Raw genomic sequence first — 17,526 nt, 5'->3', positions numbered from 1 at the left:
TAAATATAAATAAATAAATATTTGTAATTGAAGAGAGATATAACTGAACATTTATGTTTGATTCACAAAGGTTTTCATTAACAAGGTATGTGTTAAGTCACTGTTATAGTGTGGTATAGTACAGAGTAGCAAAGGAACATACATTTGTTTTAGAATGTTGTGGATTACAACACGTTATCAGACTATCCTGGATGCAAAAACAGGATGTGACATACTCGCCAACAAACTCAGTGTGACGCAGGGTTGGTTGACTCTCTCTGTCCCTGGTGCCTCAAACTAGGCCCTGGCATATGGTTGTGACTCTGTCTTTTTTGTGTAGCGGTGATCATTTGATGGCTGTCGAGGATGATCAGGGCAGATTTGGGCACACCAAGTTACATGGTATTTAAAACAGCCTTGCTTTTTGAGTGCATGTCCGAAAGCAGAATGCATACACTTCATATTTTAGGGTCAGAAATTTGGATGGCACCAAGAGGGAACGCCCTTTTATGTATTTATGGCATTTGTATCCACAAATAATAATACAAAAAAATGTTTGTAGGTTTATTTTTTTTTATCTAATTTCAAATGGTACAAAGTTACAAAAACAAATAAAGATGACAACAAAGACATGGCTGAACTGGATAACAGAAATTAAATGACACCACACCGCTGAGTAGGAGGAAAACTGTACAACAACAAAATGTACAGTTACAAAGTATTGGTAGTAAACTAAAGTCAAAGCTGATATGACTAGTCACAGGGGCTATTTGATGCATTATTTCTTTCAGCTGTGATGTATTTAATAAGTATAACCTATTAATAGCAGATGCACCCTCACTCATATACTGTATCCCTCTCTACTTGCTTGAAAGGCCTCCTCTTTGCATCAGCTCTTTTCTCTTCACCTAGCAGTCATCTGTCTCATCAGATCACAGGAATATGCAAGAAACATGGCTCTGATCCCTGCACTTTGAGCGGTTGCTTGATTGTAATGTTAATGCAAAAAATAAAGCTTTTTCTCCACTTGCTCGTATTTCAAATCTCTTGGGATACAAGTGCCGGCAATGTAACTAATGTCATATGTAAACGTAGTATTTTTAAAATCCCCGTGATGTGAAAAACACACTTTTGATATAGTTTTCCAAGAACATTATACTGAGGTTGTGCTTACTTTGAAGTGAATCTAACCTTTCTTTCCTTTGCTGCTCCTATAAATGAACTGAACTGCTAATGACTCACCTCACTTGGGGGTGTAAAACTGTGATTGACAATGCTTACTTAATTATTAAGTAGCTTTATTTATATAGCACCTTTCAAGAGCAGACAAAAAGTGCCTCACAAAAGAAATAAGGCAACCAATGTGCATAAAGACATAAAACACCATGAAATAGAAAAATGACACGAAGGCAAGTCTGGTATGCCACAGTTGGTACTATGCTCATTTTCAAGCTTGTTTATAGAAACAGGCTGTGTATACCAAGTTCAGTGAGTATTAGGCAGATTGCCACGGCCATGACTTACACCATCATATTTCTATCTCTCAATTTGCAAAACTTTCTCTTTTTCAACAGTACCACTTTGGCATAAATTAAGCTCTATCATAAATAATTAAAAATGCTCTTTTATGTCGTCTAGGGCAATCAATCAAGATGAACATTAGACAGAGTTTGGAAATTGGACAAACCTTTATCATTTCATAGATTCACCCTGGATAAACAAAGAAGAAATATTTTTCCTGAATATATCCAGCTATAGCTAAGTTAGCTAACTAAAAAAGCTTCTTAACTTACCTTTTTGTTCCATACTCTTCTTTCCATTATATATGTCTGTTTCCCAGGCCTGCTACTACTCTTTTGGAATTTGTCACCCCATGTGTGAAATTTACCTTAATGGTAATAGGCAATAGGTAATACGTGCCCCACCGCGGCTCGGGGGGACCGTGGAGAATAAATGAAAGGGGCTTGCGGTTATGGAGATCTGAAATCAACGTATGTCTATGGGAGTATTATTTGAGTTCCAATTAATGGCGCCACCTAGGGCCGATTGATGCCAAATTTTACACAGCCCCTCGGGAGCACGTGGCAGATAAGGTCCCCGAGTTTGGTGTAGATCAGCCATTGAAAACGTAAGACCTGACATGACATCCTGTTTTAGCGTTTCCGCAAACATTTGTTAGCTTATAATTCGACTGTTTTTTGGCGGATCAAAATTCCCTCTACAAACTTTTATCGGCTCGGTTCAGAGATGGTCCGTGCCAAGTTTCGTGCTGATTGGATTGCGGCTTCGTAGGAGTTAATTAAAATAGGTTTTTCAGTTTTTGCGATTTATTGAAGTGAAAACGTCATCGCACACGTAGACATAAGGTTTATGAATGTGCGATGTAGTGGCGTGTAGTTAAGAGGATAAATGTCCTTTAGTTCAAAATCCCATTGAAATGAATGGGATTCTCCGACCGTATTTGAGCTTGGATTATAGCGCCACCTTCAGGCTAAATTGCACCAAATTTTTCAATTGTCATCAGGGCCCCATGTGGAACAATTGGCCCAAATTTGGTATCAATTGGACTTGTGGTTATGGAGATTAAAAATGCATGTAAATCAATGGGATTTTTTTGACGTCTTTAATCTGCAATAACAGCGCCACCTATGGGCATATTTGGGTGAACTTTGTTGTCTGTAGTGAGGGGACCATGCTGAACAATTCGGCTGTGGTTTCACGTCAATGTGACTTGTGGTTATAGAGGAACACTTTTTTGGGATTAAATAGCGCCACCTAGGGGCTAGGGGCCAAATTTTGCACAGGCCCTCAGGGGGGCGTCCCACATTACTGCTCCAAATTTGGTGTCGATCAGACATTCCAAACCGAAGATATGACGTGAGCGACCTCACTTCCTGTTAGTAGCGTTTTTCGCAAACATTTGTTAGCCTATAATTGTGACAGTTTTAGTGGCATCAGATATGGGCATGGCCTATACCACGAGATTCAGCTTGATCCCCCGAACGCGTGGATTTAAGGTTTTTGATATCCTCCTACATGAGTGTGAGTTCCAAGCCCAAACGCGTTGACCTTGCCCCCTAGAGGTAGAAGTGTGCAAATTTTTTTCTGTAGCACTTACAGTCTAGGCCGCAGTATTGGAATTGGGCAAAAACGTACGTAAGAATAAAAATAAAAATCTAAGCGAAAACAATAGGGTTCCCAGCTCCGCTGGTACTGGGAACGTTCCAAGCCTCCTAATTAAGTGATCAAAGCTTATTACTTTACTACACAACTAGGAATATTTAGGCCATAATTAAATTAAAAGAGAAAAATGATATTGAAAAGTAAATTTTAAATGTATAATGATGATTTGAAAATATAAAGTGACAAAGAAAACAGTGGCATTTAAAATGTAAAATCTAATTGTAAAGACAAACTTGAAAATTGCAATGAAAATAAGAAAAAGGAAACGTCAAACGTGGAAGTCAAAATGGGAAATGGAAAAACTTAAATAGAAATACTTATATTAAAATCTTAAATAGACAAAAAAAACCAACATATTTTGCATTTGCACTTTGCTATTTGGCATTTGGCATTTACCATATTAAATATAATTTCCATCAGGCTTTTGCCATTTTACATTTGCCATTTGACTTTTCAAACGGTATGTACATGAGGAGGTGTGGCCCAAAGGCTGGAGGGAGGGTTTGAAACAGCTTGGGGCACAGAGGCACCAGGGAGAAGGTTAGATATTATGTTAAGACAATGAAATATAGTATAGTGGAAACAGTTAAACAGTCCCCTCTGTGGTTCCTCCTGTTTGAATTCAGGTGAGTAGTAACTAAATCTAGTAAATCTAAACTATAATGTTAGTTGTGGTTGTTTAATCTTTCTACAGAAGATACTGTATATTATTATATGGTAGTGACAAAGTGCGGCAAACTGCGCGGGACTAGCAGAAAGTCAGCTAACAGCAGTCAAATCACCACGGCCAGTGATGCTAGCATCAAACATAAACATATTAGTTGTCAGTTCAATTAAGTATAAAACTTTATACTACTTCATACTACTTCATACTACTTTAGACAAATACTCTGTCGAAAGAATAACTTGCAGACACTGCCTGTTTATTGCAAGTGGCCATGGTATCAGTTTTTTCCATTTCCATTGCAGTGTGCTCTTTAAGATGCCACGGAAAAGCCTCCAGCCATTGGGCCACACAAATGCCTAACGGAAAATGGAAAATATAAAATTTAAAATTAAAATGCTTAATGTCAAGTCAAATGTAAAAACAATTAATTTAGTCTTTACTATGTATGGTATTTACATTTACAAGTTTCCCTTGTATTATTTCTATTGTCATTTTCTATTTCATCTTTACCAAATAAGCTTCTAATTTGAGTATTTCCATTTAAGCTTTTGGATTTTAAATTTCACATTAAATTTTCAAATGATCATTTTACATTACACAAGTTATTTTTTTCATTTCCTTCTTTTTTTCTTTTAATTATAGCCTGATTATTTGTACTGGTGTAGAAATTTGATCACTTTTAATTTTCTATTTGGACTTTAAATTTCAATTGTCATCAATTAAGATCCTCCATATTCATATGCCCCAGATTGAAACAGTAAAAATATCCAGAGCATTTACTTAATTCATGTATAAAGGTAGTGCACATGTTCCTATGTGCTGCATGATTACAAATATATCCACTGAGCACTGCAAACACTCAGCAGTAACCTTCCTAACTACAGTCGATGTACCCTATAATTTTCAGATATACAAGAACTATGACAAACAGCTTGTATAAATCATGTTTATCAAGTAAGTTCCAGTGGTGTCAGGTGTTGTATAATGTTTTTCTTCTTTTTCTCTATGCAAAAGATGTAATGAATCCATCCCAAAAAAAGTCTCAAGCAGGAGAGTTTGTAAATGCAGTAAATAATGTCATATGTGTCCTGTTATAATGCCCTCTTTGTGCAGTAATTGCTAAGGGAATGCAATAGTTCTCATGAAGTAGTCATAAACCCATTGTGAGCATATTATATTATGTGTGTGTGTGTGTGCATTTGTATGTCAGTTACTGTTCATCCAATCAACATTAAATATGGCAGATATGTTGCTGCAAACCCAGGGGATTGCTCAGCTCAGTTAGTTTCAGTGACTGGTTACTCAAACTAGTGGGTTCGCCCATTTCTGTGCTTTTGTATTTGTGCTTTGGTATTTTAGGAGGTGGTGTGTGTGTGTGTGTGTGTGTGTGTATAATGATGTAGTATGTTTTTCTAATGGACCCCGAGTCTGACAATAAAAGTTGAACTAATTAGCTCAGTCAGTAGTGCACAGGCCTTGTGTGTTTGATCCCCTCCAAACATCCCTCTTCAGAAAATTACATGCTCACATGCTCACAATAAAGCATGTGCTTCCCGGGCTTCTCATTCAGGGGAATCCAATCTCATGTTTCCTGAGGCTTCTCCCGCTTTTCTTTTGTAGGCATAATCACTTAATAGGAAGTGATAGGGTTAAGGCTATAGCCAAAATATTTAGGAGATAAAGGAGCATCATGATGGCTTTTGCCTCATGAGTCAGTGATAAACTCTGAAGTAGCTGCTTTTTGTTCTGGAAAGCTCAGGCAGGTTCTGTGGGCTTTTAGGGTTTAGAGAGAGGAGTCATAGCTATCAACAAATTTAAATAAATTAAAGAACAATTCCATAGTATACTATTAGTAAAACGTTAATACATTACTTATAGTTACTATAGTCATTATAATTTCATATGTAGTTTACCACTAGTATAGACCTAATATTAATTCAGTGGGTTGTTTTCATTTATTGAATCCTGCATTGGTATCTAATTTATTAATGGTAACAAACTTGTCAATAATAATAACCATTCATGCAGAAAAATTAACTAGGCTACTGTATTGTATATATTCGCACATCGTCAGTCACTTCTGGTTCGCACGTAGGCTATTTATTTTTAGGGGCGGATGCGAGTGAAATATTCTGTTCTTTTTCTTTTATTGTCGGGTGCAGTTGACTTCCCGTCGCTGTTATAGATAATGTTATACATACTGCCACCTTTGCCATGTGTAGCAAACATTTCAGATATATTTTTAGAAAGGTTAAAAATATGGGAGATTTAAGGGGAAACATTAACCGGGAGGATACCAGGAGAGAACAGTCAAATACGGCAGAGAGACCCCCTGGAAAAGCGTCAGGGTTGACATGAGAAGAGTAGAGAGAGGGAGAGTGGGGGTAGAGAAAGAGAGAAGCCTGCAGAGAGAAAGAGAGAGGCGGACAGCTGATTGAGCGCAGTCTCTCTCTGCATCAGGAAACACAAAAAAGGATCAGTCTTCCTGCCTGATGCGCTGTGTGCCGCGAAGAAAAAAATTCAAGACAATTCAACTCTGGCAGCAGGTGGGCGTGTCAGATTGCTCGCACCCCTTCTTACGCGCTGGCCTCTCATTGAAAAAGATTAACTAAGCCATCATTCACTTCCCATCTGTAAAGAACGTAGTGCTAGCTAGCTTTGAAAACTGCTCAGTCCGCTGACTGTAGTGAAACCATTTTAGCTGTGGGTTGAAAATTTGTTTCGCGACTATTGCATCATGTGATCTTCTGATCAGCCTTTTTAGAGACCACCGATCAAACTATTTAAAGCAATTATCGGCCGATAGCGATCGGTGACCGGTCACGTCTGCACAGTAGCCTATTCATTAGATCTGATAAAGATGCAGTCAATCTCAGAGTCACAACAGAGATTTGAGAAGCGATAAAGTAACTTTTGTGGAGACACTTGATGTTGTTTCTTTACCGTTTTTAACATTTATTTTTAAAGTGTAGAGTTAATTCTACAGTGAAGTTAAGCTGCTTACTGACAGATCAGGAATGACAGCATACAAACTACAATGTAGAGATGAGATATGTGTGATTGTCAGGGAGAGAGGTGCCAATCTGTCATCTGTTATGAAAGACGAAAAGCTTATTTGTCAGAGCACTTTGCACTGAACATCTTTTATTTTACAATAAACCGTCCACTAACTGTCACACAAGAGAGCAAGGAGGAAATTCCGTAGATTTTTTCCAGATCACTGCTGTCATAGTATGTGCATCTGGTTGGGTAAGAAAGGCAGGAAAGTAGTGATGACCAGAAGGTTTCACTCTGTGTAATTTGAATGCAGATTTTCAGCAGAACTCAATTAGCATATCTCAAACCAACACATGTTCACCAAATGTATGAAATTTTTCTTAACAAGGCAAAGTACTATCCCCAAAACATGAAATATTGTGAACCATACCAGTTGAGACTTGACTCTCTGCTATACTTAAACTACAGTGGCTGCCAGATGGTGTTTCTATTTATAAGGTTAGTTGCTGGTAATAGATTGCAGCAGACAGATGTAGCAGTTGTAGCCACGAATTGGTAAAAAGAAAAGTATCGCACTCAAACTGAGTGGTTATAAACTTTCAGCAACAGATTCTGAAATGTAACCCATCCCCCTTACTTCCATTTCACATCTGGACTGAATCTATAAACTAAAAATAGAAGGACACAGACTGATAAGATTCACTGGAACCCAGACATGTCAAAGTAGATGGAGAGGAACCTGTATGTGTCAAATCGAGCCCCCTGTCCTTTGTGGAATGTTAACTAGGATATTGTATATCAAAGGTGTTTCTTCTCCATGGGATAAACTCTTACCAGTAGCCCAATTTCTGCAGGCCTCATCAAGCATGAAGCGGTTTATTGTCTGTTGGCTTGGTGGCTGGCCAGGCCTGAAATCTTTTTGCTTGTGCACTTTGTGATTGGCTTACCAACTACCCTGTGTTATTCCACAGGAAGAATTCCCAAATACTATCTTTTTAAAAAAGATTTCTGCTATAATTCCCCTGCTGATAACCCTTTCAGCAGGATGAGGAGTGAAAGTGGTTCAAGTTCTGCATGGATTGAGAAGGTTCAGCACTGCTGAGCGTGGATGGCATTTAGGAGTGGAAGGGCAGTGCCCCAATGTTGTGGCTTTTGGAGTGATGATCATAACCCCATGGGAGAGAGCCTTTTATGGCTGCAGTGGAAAACAGATTGTGTTTTCCTGTTGTTGTTGTTGTTGTGTTGTTGTTGTTGTTGGTGGTGGTGGGGGGGTTTTCCATTGAAAGGGAAAGTGTAAATCTGACGTATGAACAATTACATTACATATATTTATTTGAATGAGGGATCATGTTAAAAATAATAATTCAAATAAAATAAAAAAGATAAATAAACATGTGGAAACATGAACATTTATCCCATGTAAAATGCTTATTTTTAAATGGTTTAAATAGGTATTTCTAAATGGTGAGACATGGTGTGTGCCTTTTGTAATGCTACTATTGTAATGTAATCTTGTGTCAGTGAAAGAGCCAGGGTGTGTTTTTTCACACAAAAAGTCCTTATTTCTAGTCCAAAAATGATTTGTAAATATGAACAAGACTCTTGAAATTGTTCAAGAATGTGTGACAGATGGAGCACTCTTAGCTGAATTCTATAGATATGAATGACATGAAGTCACTATTTAGGGTCTAATTTTTCTCTGTTCTTTAGAGCTATTACTGATTTCTGATTTTCTGCACTGCATTGTATTTATTTCCCATGTTGAGAGTTTTCTTTTGGTTTACTTTTTTTCAACAGACTTTAAACACCTACAATTAAACATACTTTGTCTATGCCACAGAACAAAAACAAAATGGTATAAAGTGTGTCTCTGTCTGGAGTGAGGCATATGCTGCTGCTGTTTTCTCAGGATTTAACCGTACAGTAACTCCTCTCTGTGGGTAACTTGTGTGCTGGCCTGTGAACTGAGGAATGTCTGGTAGACCCTGAAACAACAGTGTGAAATAAAGGCAGTCATTGTTCTTAGCAACATCCGTGGTGGCGTGTTTGATGAAAGTCCGAAAAGTATTTGGAACGGACAGTAGCAAACCTTTGTGCTATCCACCCCATAGCTGAAGGTATACAGTGTATAAACCATGGTTACAGCATTATCCTGGCATGCATGGAAGATTTAAACAGAAATTCAGTCTTAAAATAGATAAATAAATGTAACCTTTATGTTATACAAAATTATGTGTAGATGTTTTCTTTATATGTTATCACATTTAAAAATTTATATTTAGGATTTACTTTGTCAATTTAGGCTCTGGGCTCTTTCAATAGCAACTTGTGAACGGTAAAGACAAATGTTTTATCTATTTATCCTATCTCAGTGTATCTCGATCTGATTCATGTGTAACTTTCTATTTTAATTCTACAAAAAAAATAAACAAAAAAAACAAAGCACATCCTATCATACAGATTTTATTCAATAAAGCAAGCCATATTGACTTAGTGCGTTCCAGGTATATCTCTGGATCGCGTGTTGGCTGAGACAAACAAACCTCGTAGGATCTGATGAATGACACTGTTTTAACGCACGTTTATGCTGCACTGCAGTGATTCCTTTTCTTCTCACTGATCTTGCTGTCTTTCTGTTTTCTGCTTGTTATGTGTCACTTCAGTATAGCAAGGTCACAGATTCCTCTGTTCACACCAGTAGAGTAAATGCTTTCCATCAGTCAGTCAGGAGACAGCTTTTTCTTTGTGGAAAGTGTGGAAAGCAAAGAAGGCATTTAAATAGTCACTAGAAGAGCTGTTTGCTGATAATTTCCTGTCACTTGTCTGTGCTAAGGAGGGAATGGATCCCACAAAGCCAGGCGTGCCAGAATACCTCTTTGAGGTGAGAATTTTTATGTTCCAATATATCAACTTGAAGGTTCACCAGACATACATTAATTAAAACATGAAATATGGTATTTAAATATCTCTGTTACTTCAGCAGACAAATTATCTTGCTCAGTCAGGCTTCTCAGTAAACTCCGCCTGCCAGCTTTAGTAACTTACTGACAGCTAACTACATTTTTTAGGATCCATTTGATTTTTTATGAAGGTTGGTGTTGTAAATGTTAAGTTTCAGTGCATTGGGACTGCAGTGTGGGGACAGCTGCATTTTTCCAATCTCTCCACATAATCGGGCCCACTCACACACCAGATGGACCGCAACTCTTCCTGTTTTGACACACAGGTATCATGAGTAAATAATTCTATTTTTAAGTTGTCATTCCCCACCAGGACTAACATTATACATCAGGTAATTTAAATTAAATAAATAATAACATGTTATTAATTAAGTTAAGTTACCTGATGCTGGTCAGGTAACCTCAAGTTTACCTCATGTCTGTGTTGCAAAAAAATAGAGATTGGCTCCTTGAGAATCAAGGCTGTTCATTTGAAGAACGTGTTTATCGTTGTCTACAATGATAAACACATGTAGACAACTGCTCTATAGCAGCTCCAAACTCTGATATCAACAAACATTACAATATATCACAGTCAACCATACTGTACTTAAAACAAACAACAGAAAATCCTCTTGGGACCCACTCACCAGCTACTGTCTCCATTTCAGCGGCTGCTTCATATCCTTACTTAACAGCTTACTCTCCGATGAAATGTGTAGGGCAAATGTGTCACATCTACTTTTCACAGTGTGGCTCTATCTGCAGAAGGTTTGTTTTTATTTCATAGCTCGTAAAAGTTAGGGGAGGATAACTTTTCAGCTTGCTGCAGGTGCCAGTGCTGCACCAGATAAAGATTTAGCTCTGCAATGAGATTGTTGTCACCGCTCCACACATACACATGCACACACACCTCTCCATCCACCCTATTGCACTCTGTCTTTCAATAAAGGTCATATCACACCATCAGCATGAAATGTGACATTTAATTCTGTCATGATGAAGGCAATAATGTTTATTATGCATTTAACACATTAATTAGGTTGTGGGGGCTTTGCTTACACCTACTTTAATGAGTGAGGCTAATTCCTTTTGGTTACTGCTGCTGACATTGTGGTTATTGGTGCGAGTGTTGCTGATATTTTTATTTGATGCTTCTGGCTATCATTAGCTGTAATACGACTCAAGACAAAGAAGCGCAGATGTCCGACACTCAGACAGTCTTTTTCACGTACGGAGAACACACCCATGTTATTTCTCAGAAGCTCTACCAGCAGCACTTATTAACATTCCTCAGCTACATGTGTCGACGTCTCGCTGCCGGATTTTACACTTAATAAATTGACACAATTGTATATTCAGATCAGCTGCCTTCCATTCCCAAATGCCTTAGTTGATCATTCACAGACGACAGCTAAACTTAAGTTAGGACCTAATGGGAAAATGTAATCACGTCCAAGAACGAAGGCCATTTTCATGTATGTATAGTTTAATAAATTAATATTTATCCCCTGGAGAACTCTTTATGGTCTCAAGGTGGAAATACAACCTTTGTGAGAATATTCATGATTAATTTTACACAACAAATAAACAAAATTACATGACAGGCAATTTTACCCTTAAAGTAAACTTATAGTGTATTTTACTTTATTTGTACTTTAGTTTTTCTACTTTTCTGAGATCAGTAACTTGTTACCAGCCTTATACTTTGAGAAATTTCTCTGCAGAGGCTAAATGTTTGTGTCCTGCCACCTCTTGACTCCTCCTCTCTTAATTTACTCCAACTCCTACCTACTTGTACAAACCTACAGACACTAAAACAAATCAACAGTGTCCAAAAGCCTGCTTGATGATATGGTGGTTTCTAGTAATGTATCATAAACATGGTTGTGCTAAGTTGGCTACACATAGAAAATAATGGAATTACAGATATGTTGAAATCATAATGGTACGTAAATCACAGTTAAAAGATTCTTAATATTTTGCTCTTCAGATGACCTGACAAAGGCTTTTACTAAATTGCCATAGTTAGCAGATTTTAACTGGCAAGCAGACCAATTACACTCACTTGTCAAAGCCCAGAAGCCTTTTCCAGAACTCTCTTCTCTGTCTGGATCCACGTTTGCTTGCATATTGTATGTGAGAGTGAATTTGCTAAATAACAACAAAAAATATGCCTTTTCATTTGAATGATGAGTGTGGTGACCAAGCAAGCTTTTATGATGCCTCGTCAACCAGCAAACAAATGGACTGGACTGGTGTCTGTATGTGTGTTTGTGTATATCCAGTAGTAGGGCTTTGGGTGTATTAAGCTGGCTTTTTATTGCGAGGACATTGCCAACATGGAACAGGGAAAAACCCTAGGAATGTTACTTACTAACCAGTTATAGACTTACATACTGTAACCAGTGTGACAGAGCAATTCACTGTTAAATGCTACCGTGATTATAACCTATCATCATATAGAAGAGAACCACACAAACAGATCCCCAGGAATGAACTTGACATATACAACATTAACATATGCACTGAAAACTATTCCAATTGGTTTGAAAGAAAATATACTGTAATGTAAACATTTGCAGAATGAACAACACTATTTTGTCCAAAACTATGTGTTTTGTGAGCGAATGAAGCACATCTTATGACTGCTAAACTAAAGAGCTTACCTGGGAGATGGTTATCTGTAGGCTTCTTTTCATGTTATGCTTGTATGAAGAGAAACTGTCGGAATATATTTTGTGTGTTGGAAAAGCTGTAAAAAGAAAAAAGAAAAGGTGTAATATCCATCAGGGCATTCGTGTGTGTGTATATGAATGTGGCAGAGAGTGCTAGTTGTGTTTCCAAACTATTTAGAGTTGATATGTACATTTAAACAAATTCTAAAGATATTTTATGTCACGTGTCAAAGGCAAATTTCAATTCGTACACTTTGCACTATTCAGTTTGGTCTGACCTTGGTGGCATTCTGATCTGTCTCTGCAAATTAACCTCAGAGCAGGACTTTTGATCCACATGATATTTGGACGGGTAAAAGCAGGGGCAAGGGGAATATAGCACATTGACATTCCTCCCCCTATCTGGTAATGAAATTGCTTAGCGCTATTGCATCCTTTCAAGCATTACACTGTGCTCGCTCATATGGATTTAATCCTGTTTAGAGAGGCTGTTGCTGAGGGCATTCGGCACAATGCCAGTTTGAAAGTAATCCATTCAGTCTTAAATAAGCTGGTCTCTTTCAAGTAGAAGTATCTGAATCCGCTTATTGGAAATTAGCAATCAAAACTGATTTGAACATGTCAAATCTTGACATGCTGTTTACAATCTTTCTTGTCAATGTTCTGCATTGGTGTAGATATAATGTACACTAATTGCCACTACCAGTACTCTACCGGCAATTCTTCTGAAGTGAACAATTGATAATAGATTTGTTATCATTCCATGTCAAAGTGTAAATTTCAGCCTGATCATATTGCTACAACATCCGGTTTCAGGTAACAGTATAATTCTGAAATAATGTAACTCAACAACCAACCCTAAAGAAAAACATAAAAAAACAGGCATGATTTTTCTTCTTGTTTGCATTCAATTCTAAATATTAGACAATAATCTCGAAAGTTTATAGGGCTGTATATTTAATTGTCCTGTCTATTTAACTGAAAGTGAAAAAAGCTAATGGTATTAGAAATTTACATTTAAAGCACGGTAGTACTGCAGGCTCAATTAAACTGAAAGCATGGGAGATAAGACAGAGGAAATGCCATTATCACACTGGCAGAGTAGTACAATTTTCACTGTTGACACAGTAGAAAACATGATCACTTCGATATGAAAGAAGGATTGTGACAGCTAGATTTGATGACCGCTAAATGTCCTTTACGCTGCTAATGGAGTGTCACTTGTAATCAAATTGCCTTGGTTTATCTTACAGAAGTACTATTTTCTAGTGACGACCTATAATACAGGTTTTCAGTAGTTATGTTGTATATGAAGTGATTTTTACATACAGTACATTTCATTGGTACAAGTTCATTGGTACACTTGGTAGCTTCTTAATTTAAACATAACCTCCAATTCACATGTGATGAAAGTGACAACCTTGTATAAAATATATGTAATTATATTTTCATCAAAGGCCCTCTGTCTGCAGATGTTTGTCCCAGTTAACAGTTTGTACTGTAGAGCTGCAATTCGTTATTGGGTTCATTATTAATTATTTTTTCCATTAGTCCAGTGATTATGTAGTCTTTAAAGTTAGCAAAACCAAAAATGTCAATAATAAAATTATAATATAGTGTTACCACCATAAACAAGATAATGGTTTTGAGAATGAAATGTCATTCTGTTTTTGAAGGACCACAAATATCATGGCGTAATTAAAGTCCATTATTACAACAAAGCTACGAATTTACACTTCAAGCTTACAACATCCCACCGCACTGCATATAAAAGGAGAAGGAAGCATTGCGGGCTCAGAGAGATTCTAGCTTCCTTTTGAAGTCACTCGTTCTGGTTGGGTGATGGAGCTGACGGTTATTTTGGGACAATGAAAATGCACTGTGATTAATGGTTCAAAACAAAAACTCTATCCTGAGCCGGTGTGTGTTCAGAGGACTGTAGCTGGGGAGCTGATAGTCCATCTGAGCCGACACCTCTAAATTAGTACTGGTATCATAGATGTATTATAGAGCACAGCCTTTACTTTATCACATACACTCACCACACAGAATAACACCTTAAATCAACCTAAGAGCCATGTCATTTGTGACAGTGTCTCCTGTAGAGCAGCCCACCAGTCTGATGTCATCCGATCTCAGTGGATGAAAGCCCATCCACTGGAAATTCAGAGGCACCTTAATGGCACCTTTCCGAAATGCTCACTCTCAAGGATTGAGCATAGACTGTAATTGGCACAATATATCTCACCTTATCTGTTTCTGTCTGGAATGAAAAGGAAGAGGCTCCAGGAGAGACCTTTTACTCCGGTCATGACGCAGGAGAGGTCACCAATATGTGGAGACATACCTCAAACATTTAAATGCATTGCAGGCTGCAGTTGTAAAGCTCCTTCATCTGCTGTGCTGTGTCATATTTCAGCAAGGTTTGACAACGCTGGTGCTTTACAGCTCACATAAAAGGCTCCATTTTCTTCTATCTAGCAGAGCCATTGTTGGGTGCTCTATCTCTTATCTCTGCTGTATTCATTTCGGGTACCTCACAGTAACACATTGTTCATTGTCACTGGCTTAAGAGATATTAATGAATGTTATTGCTCTATCCTCCATTTGTGTTTGGACTCAATCCATCTGTATATGACTTGGGCTGGATAATTTTCTGTGCTATAATTTCCTGTGTGTCGGACACTTTCTGGAACAATTATAAAGCAAGACCATTGTAATAAAACTGAATGACTACTAGATTAAAAGTTTTTGTGATATTTTTTCCTCCGAATAGTCATTTTGAATTATCCTGAAGGTAACAGTAAATCAGATTACATCTTTCACTTTCATCTGTTTGTCTCTGTCTTTATTTTTCATTTCAGATTCAGAATGCAGATGATGTGTTGATTACTCCTTTGGAAAAGTTTCGGAAGGAGCAAATCGGTGCTGCGAAGGTAAGAGACCACCTACATGCGCAATTAGCAATTGAACAGCGGAGGGAATCTCATGTGTTGTGACACCATTGCCTCTCATCCTCAACCCTTTCATCTCCCCTACAGTATGTAAATCATTAATTAAAAGTAAAACCTGACACTGCTAAAAGAAGTGGCTTAACCAGATGTATAAGGGGTATAAACAAAGACGTTTGCGAGTGTGATATTAGAAGATATTGAGACTTGCGTAAGAGCATGTATTTTGTAAGGTGGCCATATTGAACTTTCAAAAAATAACAACTAAACTAAAATCATATTTTACAAATAACATATTACATTTATGAATACATTACTATATTTCTCCCTGTGTTCCATTTCATGTATTTCTATGCATGTAAGTCTTCAGTATTATAGTGTAAGTGCTGTTTTCTCTTTAAAGATTTCCATGACCATGCAGCACGGACATTTTTAATGCATTTATAATCTGATTACTGTAAATTTACAGTATCTAATATATTACATTCACCTTTTGTGTAATCGGATTACTTTAATTATGTTACATGTAATGTTTTCCTCCCTAACATATTGGATACAGAGGATTGATATCAGTAGGGGTTCTGTAGAGTGTTGCTTGAAGGCTTAGTGCCACGGTGGATATGTTGTTGAAGCTGGAGTTGACTGCAAAGAACAGTGTGGGCTGTTGCTACAAGCCATGCTTTCATTCTTAGCCAACGCAAAGGCAAAAAGTGAAAGTACAGGAGCTTGTTTGTGGTCATTCCCTTGGTGAGATCACACATGAACATACTGGTAGAACTCAAGCCTTTACACAGATCTCCCACTGAGTTTCTGAGTCCACTGCTAACTCTGCATTTGATTCTGTGAATCATTTGCACATCTGTACATAGCCTTAACCCCTGTGAGGGACATTCCAGCCTTAAAGTCAGACTCACACCCATTTTGATTTAGTTTACATGACTGGACAGCCACTGGTCTGCGAATGTATTTTAAGTCATTATGCTGTATTTCATTGGTGTCTTCACAAGTCAGTCACAGAACAGTTTCTCTTCTCAGTGCTGAGGTGTGAACATCAATCACACTCATTTTTACTGGCCAGACTAAATAACCATTGTCGCTTCATGTCTCAACCATATATATCTAGCGTAATGAAATTGCACATTTTGCTGCCATCTCTTTCTCTCACTCTCACTCTCTCGCAGTGCTCAGTGACTCTCAATGTTTATAAAATGGTTTCTTAAAAGCCACAGCCACTATCACTCCCACTACCTCTTATTTCCTCCGACCACTTCCTCCTAATGGCTCTCTCCTCCTACTGCCCATCCCCCCCTAAACATTAGCCCAACTAGAGTGAGATAAAAGGCAGACATCACGAGTGGCCGAGCAACTTTCCACTGTTCCAAGAATCTGGAGAGATCTGTAGGCTGTCTGACCCTTTCAGTTACTGTGCTTCATGTCTGAGAACGTCAGATGGACAAACAGGGGGCTCTTGCCTTATTTGGGTATACTGCGAGTAATCCCACTGAGGTTACGTACCAGTGTAGCAGCTTCTTAGGCACAAGCACAACATTTCCATGGCCATAACACACCAGCAGATTGACTGTAGAACTACGGGACATATTAGACACAGTCTGCTTCACACAAGGCTGAACCAAATGTTTTGGATATAAAACCCTCAAACTTTGCTCAGTGTATAACAAATACAAATCATGAAAGCCATGAGAATTCAAACAATCATGTATTTTCACTGGAACATGGACTTACCATATGTGCTGGCTGCTAAACCGAGATGTAGAACTGAAATTATTGTTAAACCTTTTTTTCAGTTTCAGGCACCTTTTTGTGAGCTGAAAGTTGTTAACTTCCCAGGGAAAGAACAATACTTTCAAAACTGAAATAAGGAATGAAAACTGTATATTTATAACTTAGACCTCAACCATGGGCTTGAACCTTAACATAGACCTGCCGTTCTAAGGGCTGTGGTGTATTTTTTTTTTTCACAAACTGAGAACCATGGGAGGTAAACTGCCTAAAGCTGGGTCCACGCTATTTGTGTGTGTTTGTTGGTTGTCAGATTTTCTAAGGCCTTGAAATTTGAACAACCCCAGGGACACTTTCTCAAGAAAATAACAGGGGGTGTCTAACTGGTGGGT

General features: G+C 37.9%; 1 protein-coding gene across 4 annotated transcripts in view; it reads left to right on the top strand.

Annotated features, from left to right (window-relative positions):
- LOC123985944 (rho GTPase-activating protein 42) overlaps positions 1-17,526 on the top strand; it is a 63,278-nt gene that overhangs the window by 25,487 nt on the left and 20,265 nt on the right. For all 4 annotated transcript variants that reach the window (XM_046073951.1, XM_046073953.1, XM_046073952.1 and 1 more), the window contains exon 4: positions 15,308-15,379. In XM_046073951.1, the coding sequence (XP_045929907.1) occupies positions 15,308-15,379 (72 nt within the window). The remainder of the gene's footprint in view (positions 1-15,307; positions 15,380-17,526) is intronic.

The sequence above is a fragment of the Micropterus dolomieu genome, linkage group LG17, assembly GCF_021292245.1.
Source record: "Micropterus dolomieu isolate WLL.071019.BEF.003 ecotype Adirondacks linkage group LG17, ASM2129224v1, whole genome shotgun sequence".
NCBI classification, from domain to species: Eukaryota; Metazoa; Chordata; class Actinopteri; order Centrarchiformes; family Centrarchidae; genus Micropterus; species Micropterus dolomieu.
This window is presented reverse-complemented; position numbering and strand designations above follow the sequence as displayed.